General features: G+C 40.8%; 1 protein-coding gene across 1 annotated transcript in view; it reads left to right on the top strand.

The window, feature by feature from the left end:
- Positions 1 to 15,818, top strand: part of GALNTL6 (polypeptide N-acetylgalactosaminyltransferase like 6) — a 982,562-nt gene extending 966,744 nt beyond the window's left edge. The window contains exon 12 of the mRNA XM_054717643.1: positions 15,651 to 15,818. Coding sequence (XP_054573618.1) covers positions 15,651 to 15,818 — 168 coding nt within the window. The remainder of the gene's footprint in view (positions 1 to 15,650) is intronic.
- Positions 15,819 to 18,822: the final 3,004 nt, after the last annotated feature.

Genomic DNA, 18,822 nt, shown 5'->3' with positions numbered 1-18,822 from the left:
AAAGTGAAGAGCAATTTTTATTATAAATATTATATAATTTTTTAAAATTCTGTGGTTTTTAAGGCAGGACTCAGCTTCCAATTAGCAAATACCTCATAAGCACTATTCTGCTCCTCAAGCTTGCACAACTGCTGGAGGCCCTCACAGCCAGTAAAAGAGCTGCCCTGTGTTTGCCTGTTACACTCTGGTAAATTCAACCTTTCCCTGACTGTAAGAAACATGTCAGACCAGCCCCTTTCATCATGAGCTTTGGCCATCCTGTGGCTGAGGTAACACCTGTGGCCCCTGAAATTACAGAAAGTAAGAGGGGAAAACCCGAAGAGAATCGATGTGGGGGCCCACTGGTTCTGATACCTATTCACTCACGTAATCAGCTCTCTGGTACTTACACTCACAACATTATACCCTCCACACTATCTGGCAGATTATGGTTATGTGTTCAGAACAATATGAAATGCCCGTTGTTATATCCTTCTACAAAACAATTTAAAATCAAAAGCGCTAACGAGAATATGGCATCAGATAGAATACGGGGAATTACTGCAATAGGAGAATCTCACAGTTTCCCTTATGAAATTCATCATACATGATTAATCTTGTCAAACCCTCCTGCTATTCAAAACATCCAGCCTGTGTGTGGTGCAATAAGGAAGGTTTTTGTTTTGGTTTGGTTGTTTTTATGGCTATAGACTGACCTTTAAGATGTTACTTTCTGGGCGCATCAGTGAAATACCTGATTCCCCATTTGCCTAGCGTCCTGGAGGTCCCTAATAACAGCCCACTTCTCATTATTGTGCATTTATAGCGCAAGAGACAGAACACTCAATAATGCGCAGTTAAGCCCAGAAAAGATGGTTGTTTTCATTAGCGAGCTTACAGGGGCTTACAGATGGATAAGACCAGCTAATACATGTGCATGCGGAGCTCCTGGGGAGAGAAAAATGGCTGCGGTGATTTCAAGAGGTAACTTACAGCTTTATCACTTTAAAACCTTTCCGGGATCCTCAGGGACCAGTGAGAGGGAACCATCAGAAGCAATTGCTCTGTGGCTCTTTTCTCAGATCTTCTTGTAGCTGTTTGCCTTGCATTGCTTAGCAAAAGGTTACACTTGCTGTGTATTTATATAACAAGCAAGGTATTTATACATAATCAGAAACATGCCAGAGGCTCGAAATGGAAAGCTTCTGAAATATCTCATCTTAGTGGATGACTCAGGCCTATTCAAATGTACCTTTTTTAGAAAATTCCTCTTGTCTATTTCAAGGGCTACTCCCAAGGCATTCAGAGAGAAACCATGAAGAGAGAAGTCTCTGGGGCTCTACCTTGTGTGTTTAGATTCGTTACTTGGCCCTGGCACTTTCAGATGGATTAGCAATATTATGAGTCAGCTTTGGCGCTGCCCCTTTTTTATTAGCATAATCATGATTAATAGGATCCCAAAGACCCTACTAATTGCCTAAAGCCGTGGTCGGCAAACTGCGGCTCGCGAGCCACATGCGGCTCTTTGGCCCCTTGAGTGTGGCTCTTCCACAAAATACCACAGCCTGGGCGAGTCTATTTTGAAGAAGTGGCGTTAGAAGAAGTTTAAGTTTAAAAAATTTGGCTCTCAAAAGAAATGTCAATCGTTGTACTGTTGATATTTGGCTCTGTTGACTATTGAGTTTGCCGACCACTGGGCTAGTGCATTACACATTCCCTCAAACCTCGCAACCATCTAGGCACTGTCAGGTGTAACTCCTGGAACCTAGCAGATCTGTGGCAGAGCCAGCATTCAGGTGCAGGTGTGTCTAGCTTTAGACTCTCTCCTCTTTCCTCTGCTGTACTCTTTTAAGAAATCAGATCGATGATGGGAGAGTTCCCATGCCTGATGGATTCAGCACTGCACATAGCAGCCAACCCCATTCTGGGCCACATGGAGATTCTTGGAGAGGGAAGGTGGCCAGAAGCTACCTGCCTTGAGTGGGTGATGGTCATTGTCAGGCCCCACTTTCTGACACGTCAGCAGCCATCAGCTCTCAGTTGTTCTTGTTTATCCAGGAAGATTTTTTTCCAGCTTTATTGAGATATAATTGACCTAAAACATGGTATGCATTCAAGGTGTACAACATCATGATTTGATATATGTATATACTGCAAAATGATCATCCCCGTAAGTTTAGTTAGCACATCCATCACCGTGCATAGTTACAAATGTGTTCTTCTTGTGATGAGAACTTTAAAGATCTACTCTCTTAGCAACTTTCAGGTGTACAATACAGTACTGTTAACCATAGTCACCATGCTGTACATTATATCATCAGAACTTATTCATCTTATAACTGGGAGTTTATACGTTTTGATCACCTTTACCCATTCCCCTTAGCTTGCAGCTTTTTCTAGATGCGGGTCTTTGCTACCACACACACAAAAAAGAAGGGGATCCCTATGCTGTGATCTTGCGATTCGGTTCAGTTGCACAATTGTGACCAACAATAGCAGGTACCCAGGATAAGAAGTCCCATTCTTGGTTTTCTTTTACCAGCAGGGGGACCTCTGTTACAAGAACAAGGAATTGTTGAAGTGACCTCAGTAAAAATAGTTAAATCACCCATCAACATCCAAAACAAGAAACTGTCTCTCTCTTCTTCAACCCTTACATCTAATTGGTCACTAAGACTTGTCAGTACCCTCCCCTGGTCAATATCTGGAAAATCCATCCTCTCTTTGCCAGTTCCACAGCCCCTGCCCTAGTTGCAGTCCTTCACATCTTACCCCTGGATAAGTAAAATAGCTACCCAAAGGGTACCCCGCTTCCTGTCCTTTCCCCCTCTGACCCTTCTTCCATCCTGAAGTCAGAGGGAGTTTCTAAAATATCCAGACATTGCATTCTTGTGTTTTACAACTTGACCTGGTTTTCTATTGAATAGAAAATAAAGTGCCTTCACCTCCCAATTCTTATCCAAACCCTTCACAATCTGGTAAACATAACGGTTGCACTTTTTACCTTGAAAATAGCGGTGAGGTATATCCCAGTATACTGTATAACTATAGCAATCTATCCTAAGTAACTCTTGTTATGCCTCCTGCAAATTCAGAGCTATAACCCATATCCTTTTCTTTTTAATTGAGCATTATTATTGGGTTTCCTATATTTATACCTATGGCTTGTATTGGAGATAGCCTCAAGATCTTGATAAGAAGTGGGGAAGTAATATGGGGAAGGTATGGGAGTTAACAAAGAGTACATTATCAAGGAAGTTACCACTGTGGGTGCTAGAGCTCAGCCTACTGACAGTCTCTGGAAATGATACGAAATACACATCAGAGAGCAAGGGAGTTGGGGTATTTATACACCACTCCACTTGGTCTGTGGTTAGGATTGCTCCCGGGTAGGGATGGTTTATTCTCTGCTACCTCTGGGCCACTGCTCTCACAGCCAGAACTACTCTTAAGCCCAGAGAAAGCCCTTAGGAAGGCACATGCATCGGCCACCTGCTGGAATGCACTGACGTGGTGAGGCCTGAAGAGCCATGGGCCAGTACAGGTACTGCATGAAAACCTAGTTGCTCCACAATCCGTGCCAACGCTTGGCACAGTCAATTTCTTTTTCAGTTCCTCTTTTCACTCTGTGGTTATAGACTGCTATCGCATGTTTGTTAGCTGTTTTAGATATCATCTTTGTGAAGGATGTGAGCCTTTTGGTCATTTTTAACATTGGTTGTCTGGCTTTTTTTTACATATTTTTTGGAGGATACATACATACGTACATGTTCTTTGTTGGATGTATGCATTGGAAATACCTTATTCTGATCTGTGTCTTCCCTTTTCTTTCTTGTGGGGTATCTTGATGAAGAGCCATTCTTTATGGTTAGTGCTTTCTGTGTCCTGTTTAGGAAATCTTTGCCCACACAACAGTCATGAAGATAGACATTTAAGTTGTCTTTGGAATCTTTATTGTTTGATTTTCAACACTCTGGTATATAATTCCATGAAACATTGTTATGTGTATGATGTAAAAGGGGATTGATTTTTCTCATATTTATATCCAATTGCTCTATCACCATTTATTATATTTAAAGACCATTTTTTCCCACTACATGGGAGTGGTACCTTTGTCATAAGTCAAGGGGCCTTATATACATGGGTCTGTTTATGAATCCTCAAGTTTTTACCATCAACTAAACAGTCTTAGCCATACAGAAAGTAAACTAATAGTAATAAACTAACTTAATCTAATAAGAGGTATATCCAAAAACCCACAACAACCATCACTCTTAGTGATGAAATGTTAAAATTTTCCTCCAGAGTTCAGGGATAAAATATGATGTCTGCTATCATCACTTTTATTTATCACTAGAGGCCTGGTGCACAAAATTCGTGCATGGGGTGGGGGTGGTCCCCTCAGCCCAGCCTGCACCCTCTCCAATCTGGGACCTCTAAGAGGATGTCTGACTGCCGGTTTAGGCTCGATCCCCTAAACCAGCAGTCAGACATCCTTCTCACAATCCTGGACCGTTGGCTCCTAACTGCTCACCTGCCTGCCTGCCTGGTCACCCCTAACTGCCCCCCACTGCTGGCCTGATCACCCCTCATTGCCTCTGAGTGCCAGCCTGATTGCCCCTAACTGCCCTCCCCCTGCTGGCCTGGTTGCCCGTTGCCCCCAACAACCCCCCCCCACTGGCCTAATTGCCCCTAACTGTCCCCCCTGCCAACCTGGTAGTCCCTAACTGCCCCCCGCACTGTCCTGGTCACCTCTTACTGCCCCCCTTGCTGTCGCCCCCAACTGCCCCCCTCTGCTGGCCTGGTCGCCCCTAACTGGCCCCCTGCTGGCCTGATTGCCTCCAACTGCCTCCCCTGCTGTCCTGGTCGTCCCTCACTAACCCCACTGGCCTGGTCACCCCATGCAGCCTGCTGTTCAGTTGTTTGGTCATCCCTCACTAACCCCCTGCCAGCCTGGTCGCCCACACAGCCTGCTTGTTCAGTCGTTTGGTCGTCCCTCACTAACCCCCCTGCTGGCCTGGTCACCCCACGCAGCCTGCTTGTTCAGTCATTTGGTCATCCCTCACTAACCCCCCGCTGGCCTGGTCGCCCCACGCAGCCTGCTTGTTCAGTTGTTTGGTTGTCCCTCACTAATCCCCCTGCTGGTCTGGTCCTAGGCAGCCATCTTGTGAGGGTGTGATGGTCAATTTGCATATTACCTCTGTATTATATAGGATTGTACAGGATAGCCTACCTAGAGCAATCAGGCTAGATAAAGAAAATAAAAAGAGTTGGAAATAAAGATATTCAACACTATTCACAGATGACATCATTGATATATAAAAAATCCAAAAGATTATACATTTAAACTAGTAAAATTAATAAGTACATTTAACATAGTCATGCAAATAAAATAAATATAAGAAAATCAATTCTATATACTAGCAGCAAAAAATATAAAATGAAATTAAAAAATGATTTTATTTGATCACCATGAAAAGCATCAAATAATTAGGAATAAATCTCATAACACATGTGCAAGACCTTTACACAGAAACATCACAAGAGAAAATTTAAAAAATATATAGGAATCTATCAAGGATAATAAGACATCATTGTAAAGATATCAGTTCTCACATGGGTGTTTAGATTTAATGCAAAAAATATATATATCACATCCCAGCAAGTTTATTTGTGGAAATTGATCAACTGATTCTGAAATGTATATGGAAATGAAAGGGCCAAGATAGCCAATAAAATGTTAAGGAAGAAAAAGAACAGTATTAAACACTATGAAAGCACCAGGTACTGAGACATGTAAAAGTACATTTCTAAAGGCAGCGTGTTATTGGCATGAGGATACACTGAGACCTGGGTGTTGGTATTTTTGAAAAGTTCCAAAAATGTTCTGATGGGCAATCAGATGGAGAATCATTTTTCTAGCTCTAATTTTTACCTACTTTCTTTACTCCTGTTGGGGTTGGCCCTTCCACTTGTATCCCTATACCATTTTGTTCCCTTCTGTGTACCTGTAACATTATATTATGCCTAGTCAGTCTTCCCTTATAGATGTTAACTACATAAGGGCAGAAACTTTTTCTTGTATATCAATATGGCCTGCCTAATATCTAATATGTAGAGAAGTTCCTAAATAAGCATTCTTTAAATGGCTTAAAGAACCATTGAGTTCAATTATTGAAATAATCCCCTCTTTCATGAACCCCAAGCTATGCGGATAAAACTTAACACATCTCTGTGTCTCCGAATCACATACACAGCCTCCCCAAAGACCGAAAGTAAAAGATTTATTTTACTTGCTCTCTGACGTGTTCTTATAGTTTAACTTCCATAAAAAAGGGGCTTTAAAATAACATTAAACAAGAAATACAAATAAGAAAGTACCTTTCAGACTGAGATGATAAGAGTGCAACAATCGCATTGGCTTGAAAACTGAGTGGGTGGAATTTGTGGCATGTGCCTGCATTTGACTGTTTATTGTAGCTTATGATGTAAGCCAGGTCTTTGGCCTCTCTGCTCATAAAATCCTTCTGGTCTACAAAGATACCAGATGGAAGGCCACAAAGTTGTTATTTTTTAATCATTCTGGTTAGCTATTGATTTAGGACCAAAAATGAGGAAAGTGTACACAAAGAGTTTAATTAAAAGGTGTGTAATTCAACTTTGGTTCTGATACATAAAGCCCTGCTACAAAATCCTGGACTTGTGGTGATACTGAGGCAGTCGCACTATCCCAGGTCAGCCCACTCATTCCTGGACAGTCTCAAGTATTAGCAAGTTCTTCCCTGGCCTTCAGTACCACACAGATTAAATTTCATCCATCTTGCTCAAGTCAGATCCCAAAGGTTTGAACAACGTTTGCCTGATCTTTACTCTTTACTTCTGACTTAATGGCCCAATTTCTTGCCACTGCTCTTCATATGGGTCTACCTCAATCAGCCTCCTAGACATTCACTCCTAACATACTCTGATAGTCCCAGAGAGGTTGATAACCACAGAATACGTTTCTAGCACCCTTTGTTATGAGCTTGTAGTACCCTTTTGTTATGAGCAATATATTTGTTAATTTAGCTTGAATTGGTTAATTTTTCTGTCTTAACTTTACATATACTTGGCTTCTTAATGAGGTCTCAGTATAAAAATAACCCACAGTCTTTCTTCTTATTTTGCTGCACAGACACATCTCTGCAGTATTATACCTATATAGTTAATCTTTTATACTTGTGCGGTTATCCATTTGTTTCTATTAAATTCTATCTCACCAGACTTCATCTAACCTAGATTTTGACTCTTTGATCAAATTTATGAGCAATTGAACTATTTTTTGTTTTCATCACAGCATGCATTCATGCCTTCATCTACGATATTGACCCCAATACATAAGAACTGAGTCCTCTAGCATGCAGTAGAGGTGACATTGACCCATTAATGAGCATCATTTGGATGAAGGTCCTCAACCAGATACAAATTCACCTAATAGCAATATCTTATAGCCCACATTTCTCCAGCTTGCCCAGAAGAACACAAAAGTGGACTTTTCAAACATCTTACTGAAAACCATCTGTACAATGTCTACATCAGACCCATATTTGCAACAGGAGACTTTGGTCATTGTACCCTAAGAAAGTATGATTTTCAAATCAAATGGATGCTTCAACCACCTTGTCAAAGAAGAGGGAGGATAACTCCCAGGAGAGAGATGTACTCACCCTGGCACTGAAGCTACCTTCTTAATAAATAGTAGTATCTCCCAATTCTGTTTTCATCTGTATGTCTAACCTCTCTGAAGTCACTTAGTTGTCACAACCTTTTAACTTTTGCCATTTCTGGGTAACTTTGCAATATCCTTACTGGTTACCGTTTCACCCAACACGACTAACTGCCACTCTCTGGTCACTCAGAAGAAAAAAGGGCCCCATCACAGACCATCTCAGGCTCTAACATAAGGATAAAGGCTCCCTGAATTGAATGCCTGCCAAGATCTGGACTGACAAACCAAAGAGTCCTAGTAATGGGAACTATGAAAAAATTAAATTGGCTTGCTAATTAGAACAACTTCTCCCTACTGAGCAGGTATGGGGTTGGAGCAGTGCCACTAGTTGGCTCAGGCAAGAGGGGGAATGAAGTAACTCAGAGACGAAGAGCACAGGCTCTGGTTCCTGGGGGAGCTGAGATTTGCATTCTGGTTCTACCTTGGGTACTACTAATTCTGGGATCTTGGGAAACTTTCTTATTATGTGCTTCCTTTTCCTCATTTGAAAATGGAGATAATAGCTTCTACCTTAGAAGATGACTGTAATGGCTAAATAAAATTAAAATGCACCTAAGACATGGTACTTAATCAGAGTTCATTTAAAGTTAGCTATTACTCTTCCATGTGCTCAACAAAACTATCTTCTAATTTGATTTTAGCTGTCCAAGTTTACATACAGGAAAAATGGGCTAGTTAGTCATATTTCTATACTGTATATTTCTGTACTGTGTTAGCGATAGCTAAATATCAGAATGTAAATTCTATGAGACCAGGGATTTTTCTCTGCTTTTTTTCATGCAGAACCTAAAACAGTGCTTGCCACATAGAAGTACTTAATTAGCATTTGTAGAATGAATAAAGAAATGAACATAGCTCCCATTTTCCACATTCACTATCTCTTCAGATTGCTTTTGTGGTTTAGGTAGATAAAATAAGAAAACCTGGGTAGAACATTTAGCACTGCCAGAGACAGATACATATTCAATAAATAGCAGCTATTACGATGTTTACATGACTCCCACAAGTTCACTGAGGGGAGATAAAAAGCTATGGACAGATAAAAACAAGCTACAGAACAAATGGGTTTTCTTTACTCTGTGGACTTTCAGTCTAGTGGGGAAGCAGAACAAAATAATTCAATAAATTAAGTGTATAGGACAATATGAAAATACAAAACACTGGGTTTTACCCATGTTAGAGAGGTAAGCAAGGCTTCTCTGGCAAATTAACTTTTCAGTGGAGACATAAAAGATGAGTAGGAATCCTAAGTAAAGAAAGTGATAGAGAAAAAATCCCAGATGCAAGGACCGGCTTGTGCAAAGGCCCTGAGGTAGGCAAGATTTGGGTTTTCTTGGAAGAACAGAGAGAAGCCAGTCGAAAAGTATGAGTGTGAGGGAAAATTTAAGCTATACGGCCAGACGTCTGGCCAGGGGCAGGGCCATACAAGACCTTATAGGCCAGGCTAAGAATTTAGCTATGAAACCAGGAAGTCTTTGAATGATCTGAGAGACATTCAAATTATTCTGGCTGCTCTAAGGAGAACTGAGGATATATTCAGGCCTGTAGCCCAGAAGAGCAAGTGACAAGAGCAGGAGGAGGCGTTGGAGGTCTGCCGTGGCTGACACTGCCTCAGCGCACACACCCAGGAGCTCTGTCAGGACATTAAGAAACATTATTTCTGATTGGCCAAATTAGCCACTGATGCAAGACCAATTTTCTCCTCCTGTGAGGAATTCTACCTGTCAAAGAATAAAAATGGAAATGATAGACAGTAAGGCTGCCTTTTCCTTGTTATGCCTATCAAGGGGTTATTTGCATTTTCCCAGATGCCAAAAGTAAAAATAGGCAGACAAAACCTACCTAATCTGTCTTTCTTCCAGAACTCACAGGATATTCATATATCAACCTTGTCCTTTTCCACAGCACCAGGCTGTAGGAGGGCATATATTTTTATTCCTTATCTCATCCCACTTTCCTCCTCTCCACTCCATTCATTTTGCAGATAGAAAACCTAAATCCCTGACCACTAAGTGACCATCAAGGATTATTGTCAGAGATAAAGCTGGGATTAAAAACTAGTCTCATGCCGAAACCGGTTAGGCTCAGTGGATAGAGCGTCGATCTGTGGACTGAAGGGTCCCAGGTTCGATTCTGGTCAAGGGCATGTACATTGGTTGCGGGCACATCCCCAGTGAGGGGTGTGCAGGAGGCAGCTGGTCGATGTTTCTCTCTCATCAATGTTTCTAGCTCTCTATCCCTCTCCCTTCATCTCTGTAAAAAATCAATAAAATATATATTTTTTAAAAAACTAGTCTCATAATTCCAAACGTTTGTTCTCTCATATTCATATTAGACACAAAAGACATTGGACCTAATGAGTTCTCTCTCACAAAAGCATTCTGTTTCGATGTATGGTACATGGAAATGAATGGTCAATAGGAGTGAGTATTTCAATTCTTCCCCTTTACATAGAGGAGTATCCAGTGCACTTACTGGGCTGCTTACTGATTATCTAAACCTGGATGTTCCAGAAATGTCTCAAACTCATTATACCTCAAACAGAAATCATCATCATTCCCACCCCCATTCCTGTTCCTTTTTCTGCATTTCTTACCTCAAAACTGCTTTTCCTCCAGGCATCCACTGATTCCCTCTACCCTAACCCCCACATCCCATTAATCAGATGGCCCCATATGTTACTTCTCAAATATCTCTCACATCATTTCTTGGACACTTCCAACTCATCCCCCATTGCTTTTGCTTTTGCCTAAGCTTAAATCCTGATGATGGCAGTAGCCACCAACTGTTCTCTTGGCTAGAGTCCAATGTCTTCCTTCCCCCCCTCCATTCTCCTCTCTGCTACTAGCACAATCCACCCAATAGAGGGATCCTGTAGCTCTACTGTTTTAAATCCTCCAATAACTACCCCCCAACAGTTGCATGAACAACCAAGGTTTAGCATTGTACCCCACTCTCTTCATGATCACTCTTCATGATATCATAGTCCGGAACTCTCCACCTTGCACCTTGTGCTCAGCCGTACCAAATAACCCGCTGGTCCTCCACAGCACATAACCTAGCCCTCCATTAACTCTGACATCATCTCCTACCACTCTTCTTCACTCTGGCCTCCTTGCTGTTTCTCTAACCCACCATAGTGCATTCTTGCTTACCATTTTTGCACTGGCTGTTCCCTCTGTCTGGAACCCTCTTCCCCCACATATTTGCATGGCTAATCCATTCACCTTTTTCAAGGCCACCCAAATGTTACCTTCTCAATGAGGTTTATCCTTGCCACCTATTTACTTTTTAATGTATTTTTATTGATTTCAGAGAGGAAGGGAGAGGGAGAAAGAGATAGAAACATCAATGATGAGAGTCATTGATCGGCTGCCTCTTGCACGCCTTCTACTGGGGATCGAGCCCACAACCTGGGCATATGCCCTTGATCAGAATCAAACCCGGGACCCTTCAGTCTGCAGGCCAACGCTCTATCCACTGAGCCAAACCAACTAAGGCACCCTTACCACCTATTTAAATTTACACACTGGTTATATATTTTACCTATTATGCTCATCATTTACAGTATTGTCAGTGCCCCAATACCCCACCTTAACCCCTCCCTCTAACATGTAAGTTTCAGAAGGCAGGGAATTTTTGTTTTCTTAAGTTTATTGATAAATTTTAACCACCCAAAACAGTACCTGATAAATAGTAGGTTTCAAATGAATTTTTGTTGAATAAATTGAATGCATAGATGTACAGGTTATTTCACATTTCTCTTTTCACATGTTCTTCTCTATGTTGGAAATACCCTAATCCATTCTATTCCCCAAAGTCTACAATCTTATTGATACTTTTTTTTACTTCAAACATTTCTTGTTTACCTATTGGTTTCCCCAACTTCTTGGGTCAGGAGAATACATCTTATCTTTCTATGCCTATCTCCTAATACATACCAGAAAATAATAGGCACTTAATAAGTATTTGTTGAACTCAACTGATCTGAATAATGTCGTATTTAAAGAAAAGGGCCTAAATGCATAGATCACATACAAACTGACCAAATTACACAGAAGAGCTCATTCTAGAACCATCAATGACCTTTATCCCATAAGTTCTTTTGCTTAACACAGAAGGCACTGGTTTATCAAGTTGGATAAATGGTTGAGGCCGATCTTAATGTTTGCAAATTTTATTTTGCCAGGGCTTCAGAAATTGTAATTAGGTCTTGAATAGCTAGTCTCAGACCAGATGGTTAGTACATTCTGATTTTTAGAATTGGGGAATGCTCCTTGGCTAAAAATAAATTAAGAGAACTGGAGAATGGAATCACTATTAGTTAGTTATTTATTACATGTAGGACATTTTGCCAATGAGTTTACATGTATCAACTCTTATCCTTCCAACAAATTTGTGAAATAGATATCATGTCTGTATTTTACAGATGAGGAAGCTGAGGTTCAGAGAATTAAATAGTTGTCCAAAATCACACAACAAGTAAGAGGCATGACTGGAATTTGACCCAAATTCCCCGTGGAACAAAATCCCAGCCCTTTACTAGGTTGCTCCCCCTCCCACAGTGTGGGAGTTTTAGTCTCAGACTCATCTTCCTATGCATTATGAACTTACCCACCTGTTTTATTGTCTTTGCATCGGTGGTGTCTGGTTCTTTTATTCATCTGAACACAGTGTGGAATGTTTCCTACAATGTACTCATTCTTTCAAAGTTCAGACCCTACGGAAGTATGAAATGTAATAAAACTTAATGCTGGCCTGCAAATGCCACCAAGTCTGACACAGAAGCCAACGAAATCGCAGGCTTTCTTGGGAGAGGTGCCCCTTTCAAATGAGCTACCTGAAAAATCCCACCCACCCTTTTCACAACGGGGACTGACTGACCTGCTTTGATTCTGAAGGGCAGGTCTGTAAACCTGGACATGAACTTTTTTCATTTCCTGCTCAAGAATTTCTAATTTCTTAGCAAAAACAAAAACACATAAAAGCAAGGGAGGAAGCAGTCAGGGAAGGTGGAAGGAGCACGGGAGAGGAAGTTTGTTGCAATTACATTTTGAACAGCGAGGTATATGCTATGACCGTCCCCTGGGACTGACCAAAGAACAGTCCAGTTTTTTAAAGCCCTTTAAGGAGGATTTTTATGAATGACAGACTTGCCAAAGCACTGAGAAGCCTATTCCAAAGAAAAAACTGTATTCAGTTTGGTTACAGCCATCTGTTGTCATGACCGAGGCCATGAAGGGTAGAGGAGTAAAAAGCTGTCATAGAGCAAGAGACCATATTCACCAACGACTGCTCAACCCACTGACTTAATTCCAGCCGGGGAAAGCATCAGTAAAGACATTTAATAATCGAAAAGCTTAGCTGAGTAGAAACATAAAGATGCCAGTTATGTAGCCCCCAAGGTCAAACATGGACAATGCATGCTGTGGGGCAGTCTGAAGATGCTTCCAGAAGCTTGACCTCTAGGACCTACTGGATACTCCAAAGACAAGGGTGAGCTGAACTCGGTCTATAACCAGCGAGCCATCAATCTGTTGGTCCACTGCTTATGTTGATAGTCTCTGGTTTGATGTCCCATCATTTGTCTCTGTCATAATTGACCTTTGTAATAAAATGTACATCATTCCATTTGATGGCTCGGAGAGACCTTAGAGTTTGATCTTATCCACACCCCCTTCCCCCATTTTACTGATGAAGTTTCTCAGACATAGATAGATTTAGGGAATTCAACTTCTTTTCAACTTTCATGAGAACATGAAGTGCATTAGCAGGAAACATAGTCTGGATTTTCCAGGGTAGTGCTGAATTTGCATATCCTTCCTGGTTGGCCCCATGTGTATACCTGTATTTGTCAGAGCATGTGTTCCAATTTGAGATTTGGAAAAATATGATCACCTTATGGCTCAGAAAATAAAATCTTCATAAAATCTAGTTTGGCTTGTGCATCCACGCTGAGGTGCACAAACCGGTAAAGGAAAGAGGAAAAAAAAAAAAAAAACAGGTACTTTTTAAAGCTTTCATGGAAATACGTGTTTCGGGGGAGAAACTGCAAACATATGGAGGTCCTCACCTGAGCTATTGATAAAGGTGACAATAGGAAGAAATACAGCTAGTTGGGGGCAGGTAGTACTTATACCTGGAATGGAGTGAATTAGAATTTAGCAGGTCCATAGAATTAATTTTCATGCATTTTAACAGCTTAAGAATGCTCTGTGAAAAACAGATCTAAATACATTACCCCCAAGCAGCTAATCTGGAAAGAGACTGAGCATGAGAGATGCTGGGAAGGATGAAAGCAAGGGGATGAAGGAGACTGCTGCCCAGGGAGCTACCGTGGCTGTCAGAAGGGATCTGTGATGGCAAGGATGGACCCCAAGAGCAAGGGATGTGGGGTGAGCTGCAGGGCACTCTCCTTCCTCCTAGAATCTGCTCCCTCCACTCAAAGTAGGAGACAGTTCCTCAGAGCCTCCCCTGAAGTCAAACAGCAGCCCAGTTGGGGGGTGGGCGGGGAGAGGGGTTGTAAGGAGGCCTCAGGAGAGTTCTTTCTGTAAGAAAAGTAAAATCCACAGTAGACCCAGGAACCCATAAAGAGAACAGAAGAACGAGCCTTTGTACTAGGCACAGCTCTTTCTTTACACTGAAACTAGAAACATGAAAACTAAATTGCAGGCAGCTGCGTTTCTCCTTTCTTATTCTTCCTCCCTTCACTCGGTGCCTAACTATGCAAACATCCGGGCCCTAAAAGAACATCAAATATTGGTTGGTGGAGTTTTAACATCCAGGAGCAATCCAGCAATGTTTACACAGGGTGCCTGAGAAACTCTTAGATTCTAAGAGCATTGCAAGTCTAATATTCCCCAGTGAAAGAACACAATCAGAGCCTCTAAACATTTCCTGAGGTAAATAAGACAACATTAGTTGACCCTCACATTTAAACAGTGATTTGGGGAGGATTTTACATGTTATTGGCACTTTTCTTTTTTAGCATAGACATTGTACGAGACAAAAGTGTTATTGCTACTTAAGAAAGGATCCTTTTCTCTTAGCATTAACTTCCTCTTTCTACTTGCACAATAAAAGGGGGTATGTGTTAATAAAGCCAGTCAGATAGTGAGTGTGCCCCGCTAGTACCTTTCATTCAGAGAGCTGTTACCTTTATCATGTACTTAGCAACCTTTTTTTTTTTTTTAAGTGAACACTGCCTCCTCCATTTTCCAGAAAGCAATGGGAATTGCACCACAGGAATGACAGTAAAGGGATTGAGAAGAGACTGAAGTTCAAGTGCTAACAAATTTGAGTTTGTACGTTGAGATATTGCCTATGTGTCTCTTATCCCCTTCCCCATATTCATTTTCTGATTAAGGCAACTGAGCACCTACCTCATTTTGGTTCCTCTTTCTTTTGTGGTTCCCCTTCCAGTTAAAGGCTCAGTACAAGGGTAGGAAAAATGCTGACTGTTCTAGTTGTGTGTATGTGTGTGTTTCTGTTTATAGACAAAATTATCATTTTTGTGTACATGCCTCTCCCCAAATAACTAGATTATTAACTACTTGATAAGCAACCTCACATGCTTACTATCTTCAAAACCCAAGCAAGAAGCAAAATGTCTACCACAGAGTAAAAAATGATGGACTGCTGTTTTTAAAAATATCACTGAATGAACGAATTCTTTGCTTCTGATTGAACCTGCTTGGAGGCCTTACTTAGTATGGATGGATCCCAGGAAACCATGGTCCATGTGCAACTCGAGCGGCTTTTGTTTGATTTGGGGACATAATCTATTTTTTACACTATGAGTATAAACTGAAATATAAACAGGGATATTTTGCTCCCTCTGTATATTTTGGGTTCTAACCATTCGCCATATATTATGTCAGTCGTTTCTTTCTGATCTCTCCAGGACAGAACATTATTCCATCCTGTGAGCAACAGCTGCATGGATTGCAACCCCGCAGAGAAGAAGATTTTCATGGCCAGATGTGACCCCCTATCTGAGACTCAGCAGTGGATTTTTGACCATATTAATATGACTGTTTTAGAAAAATTTAACCACCATGCCAGCTCCTAGAAAGAAAGAAGAAGGAGTGATTACCTCCAGATTCTAAAAAACTAAAATTTCTCCAGCACCGGGGTGGAAGGCAACAGGAATAACATTTCCTAGATCTAGGAAGCCTGGTTTAAAGACCCGTAAATGCCACGTCAAAGTAGGTTGTCCTGGAGAACTTCCTGCATCTGAAGAACTTGGCTGACAACCTCACCAGCTGCTTCTGAGAACTTGAGACTAGCCGTTCCCTTGCTGGCCAAGGGCGAAGATTATTTAGGGACGTTGCAAAACAACTGCTGAGTTAATAAATCCTAGCATTTCTCAGGTCAAATCCTGCAGTAGTGAGTAGCTATGAATGGATCCTATCATTCGGGCGGGAGGGGGGTGGAAATGGAGTGCATGACTGCTCTGACAACCTGAAGATACCGCAGGTGTAGAACTAGCCACGCAGAACGATGAACGGGTGAGCTGGACTCTTTGGTGCCATTCTCTGACTAAGAATGGGTTCAGCAGGTTTAACCCTTAAAAGTGCTGCAGATGATTTTAGAGTGCTCATACCATTCTGTTTTCTTGTTGTTGTTTTTTTAAATGAAGGTGTGCTATGTAATGTAAGACTTAAATGACATCATGAAACGGACTTCCAGTGTTCCCATTCTTGCACCGGCCATTTTCCTTTTCCAGCAGAAGTAACTTATTTTTCATAAAAGTTCATGCTCCACCCATCAGCTGAAGTTCGAACTCGGTGCCCTTGTATGAATCCACTTAAAAAACTAAATCAGAACACTATGCTACCAGGTTACTCCAAAGAGAATGATTTCACAGAAGCAGCAAAACTATGTAAGGTTTAGGAGAGGGATTTCCTTAGGAAATCTATTTTTACTTTTCTATTATTTTTAGAATTCTAAAAGTCTGATGTTTGTCCAGTCATAATTTTTATTAAGGAAGGGAATGGAGTGAGGTTGATGTAATTTGTTTAAGGAGATTCTTAAACCCAAATAAATTTACACTCCAAGTGACGTGTGACAATGTCTCAGTTCGCTTCCATTCTGTTTGGTCAGCCCTCGGGGCGTAGAAGTGGTTTTATTTGTTTGGTTTTAGATATTTTTTGTTTTATGTCACTGATACTAATGATGTTTTTATTTTACTTGGAAGTGCACAGGAGGAATTTCCATTAATAAAATGCTTCTGACACTGTTTTCTGTAAATGGGACAATATTTCAGGGGTGAAGAAAGGAATGATTAAAAAGCTAAATGGAACATTTAATCCTTAAGACGATTTTTTTTTACTTTGCAATAATAATGGGAGCGGGAGAGGAATATATAGGGATCAAGATGGGTCTTAGAGAAAAAAATTACGTTTATTTTACATTTCTCAAGTTTTTTTCAAGTAGAATGAAGTGTTCATGGTGCTTTCATTATTTTCTCTTAATGTGGTCTCCTTGTTAAAATGTACACATCATCTTGAATATACAAGCAGTAAATTTTAGAATTGGGAAGACTCGGTCCAATCCCTTTGTTTTTATAGATAAGTGACATAAGCACAGAGAGGGTGGTCCTAATTCCTGGCAGGGCAGAGGGGTCTTCTGACCCTGCGTCCGTGCTTTTCCTCCTGCTCTGTGTTGCCTCACTCTGCTACCCGAGGCGGTTCTGATTATTACTCTGATTTAAGTTACAATTTCCCATCACTAGATGAAACATTACCCCTCCCTGGGGATGCCTACAAGAGCAGCATTCACACTCAGAAGCTTTACTATATGAAACCTCTTCTTGTAAATGTTCATGGTTTTGTTCTCTCCTCAAAATCTAATCAAAACGTCCAGTTAAACTGCTCTGCTAATAATTGGGGAAGAGCTATTTTGTTATCTTTACTGATTTTTCAAGCATTCTTTTGAAGAACTCTTCTTTTTAAACTGACAGGTTTTTTTTTTTTTTTTTAGTAGGTCAAGAGATCTTGAAGGTTTCAAGATGCATAGTAGAGAAAATCAATAGTGAAAAATGAACCTGCGTACTGGGCAATTCAGAGAGTGAGGGAAGCTTTGTCTCAAGTGTTCAGAGAGCAATCTGGTTTTAGAAGTAGAAGTGCCTATAAAAATTCACATTATGTCATTAATCAGTTGACTGCTATTTACACTTCTACGCAAGCGCCAACACTGGGTCCTGCACCCTGGACAGCTGTATGTTAGATGCTCTAATCATGGGAAGCTAGCCATAGCCTGTTGGACACTGTCCTCTGAGAAAGCCTGGACATTGCCTCATTTTAATGTAACCTGCAGGATCAACAAAGATTGGTTTCCTGATTATAGATAAACTACCTTTTGGATCTAATCTCACCTTTGAGTCCAAGGATGTAATATAAAAAATTAAAACTATCAACAACAACAACAAAAAAAAAACTTAAGAGAAGCTTGACACAATCAAAGCCAAAATTGAAACTTCAAACTGCCAAAAAATTGTTCAATGTTTGCAAATGGGGACCATCCCAATAGAATAAAATGAAGCCAAAAGAATCTCCCCCTGAGCAGCAGGGCAAGGCTCTGGCAATAAGCACATTTCAGGAGGCATTCCCCATACCACTAAAGGTTGGAACTTTACTTACTTGAAATACCACTAGTACCATTCTGAAAAGTAGGAAATTACATATGTTGGTGTATCTATTTGGCCAAGAGGACGGAACAGTTTTCAGAAAGATTCTCTTCTCTGGAAATAACATGATTTAGTTGTTGATCAGTACTCTACTGTTCAGAATGAGAGGAAAAATGTCATAAAGTTCATCTGATCTCAAAAATTACTGCTTCTCCATAAGAGATGGCTTTGTCAGAAGTTAGGAAGTAGTTAATTTTTTAAATCCTTGTTGTGTATTTACTGAGAGAAGTCTGTGCTGGAAAACAGTTGTGAACTAATTGTGGGATTTATACTTTGTTCCAAGGCTGGATTAGCACCATGGCAATAATGATGTATTGGTGTCTATGTCTACTACTATTTAGTTAAAAATATTAATGTGATCACATGACTGGTTTTAAATGTATTC

Source organism: Eptesicus fuscus, chromosome 6 (genome assembly GCF_027574615.1).
Source record: "Eptesicus fuscus isolate TK198812 chromosome 6, DD_ASM_mEF_20220401, whole genome shotgun sequence".
Lineage (NCBI taxonomy): Eukaryota > Metazoa > Chordata > Mammalia > Chiroptera > Vespertilionidae > Eptesicus > Eptesicus fuscus.
The sequence above is the reverse complement of the archived record's forward strand: the minus strand, read 5'-3'. Positions and strand labels throughout refer to the sequence as shown.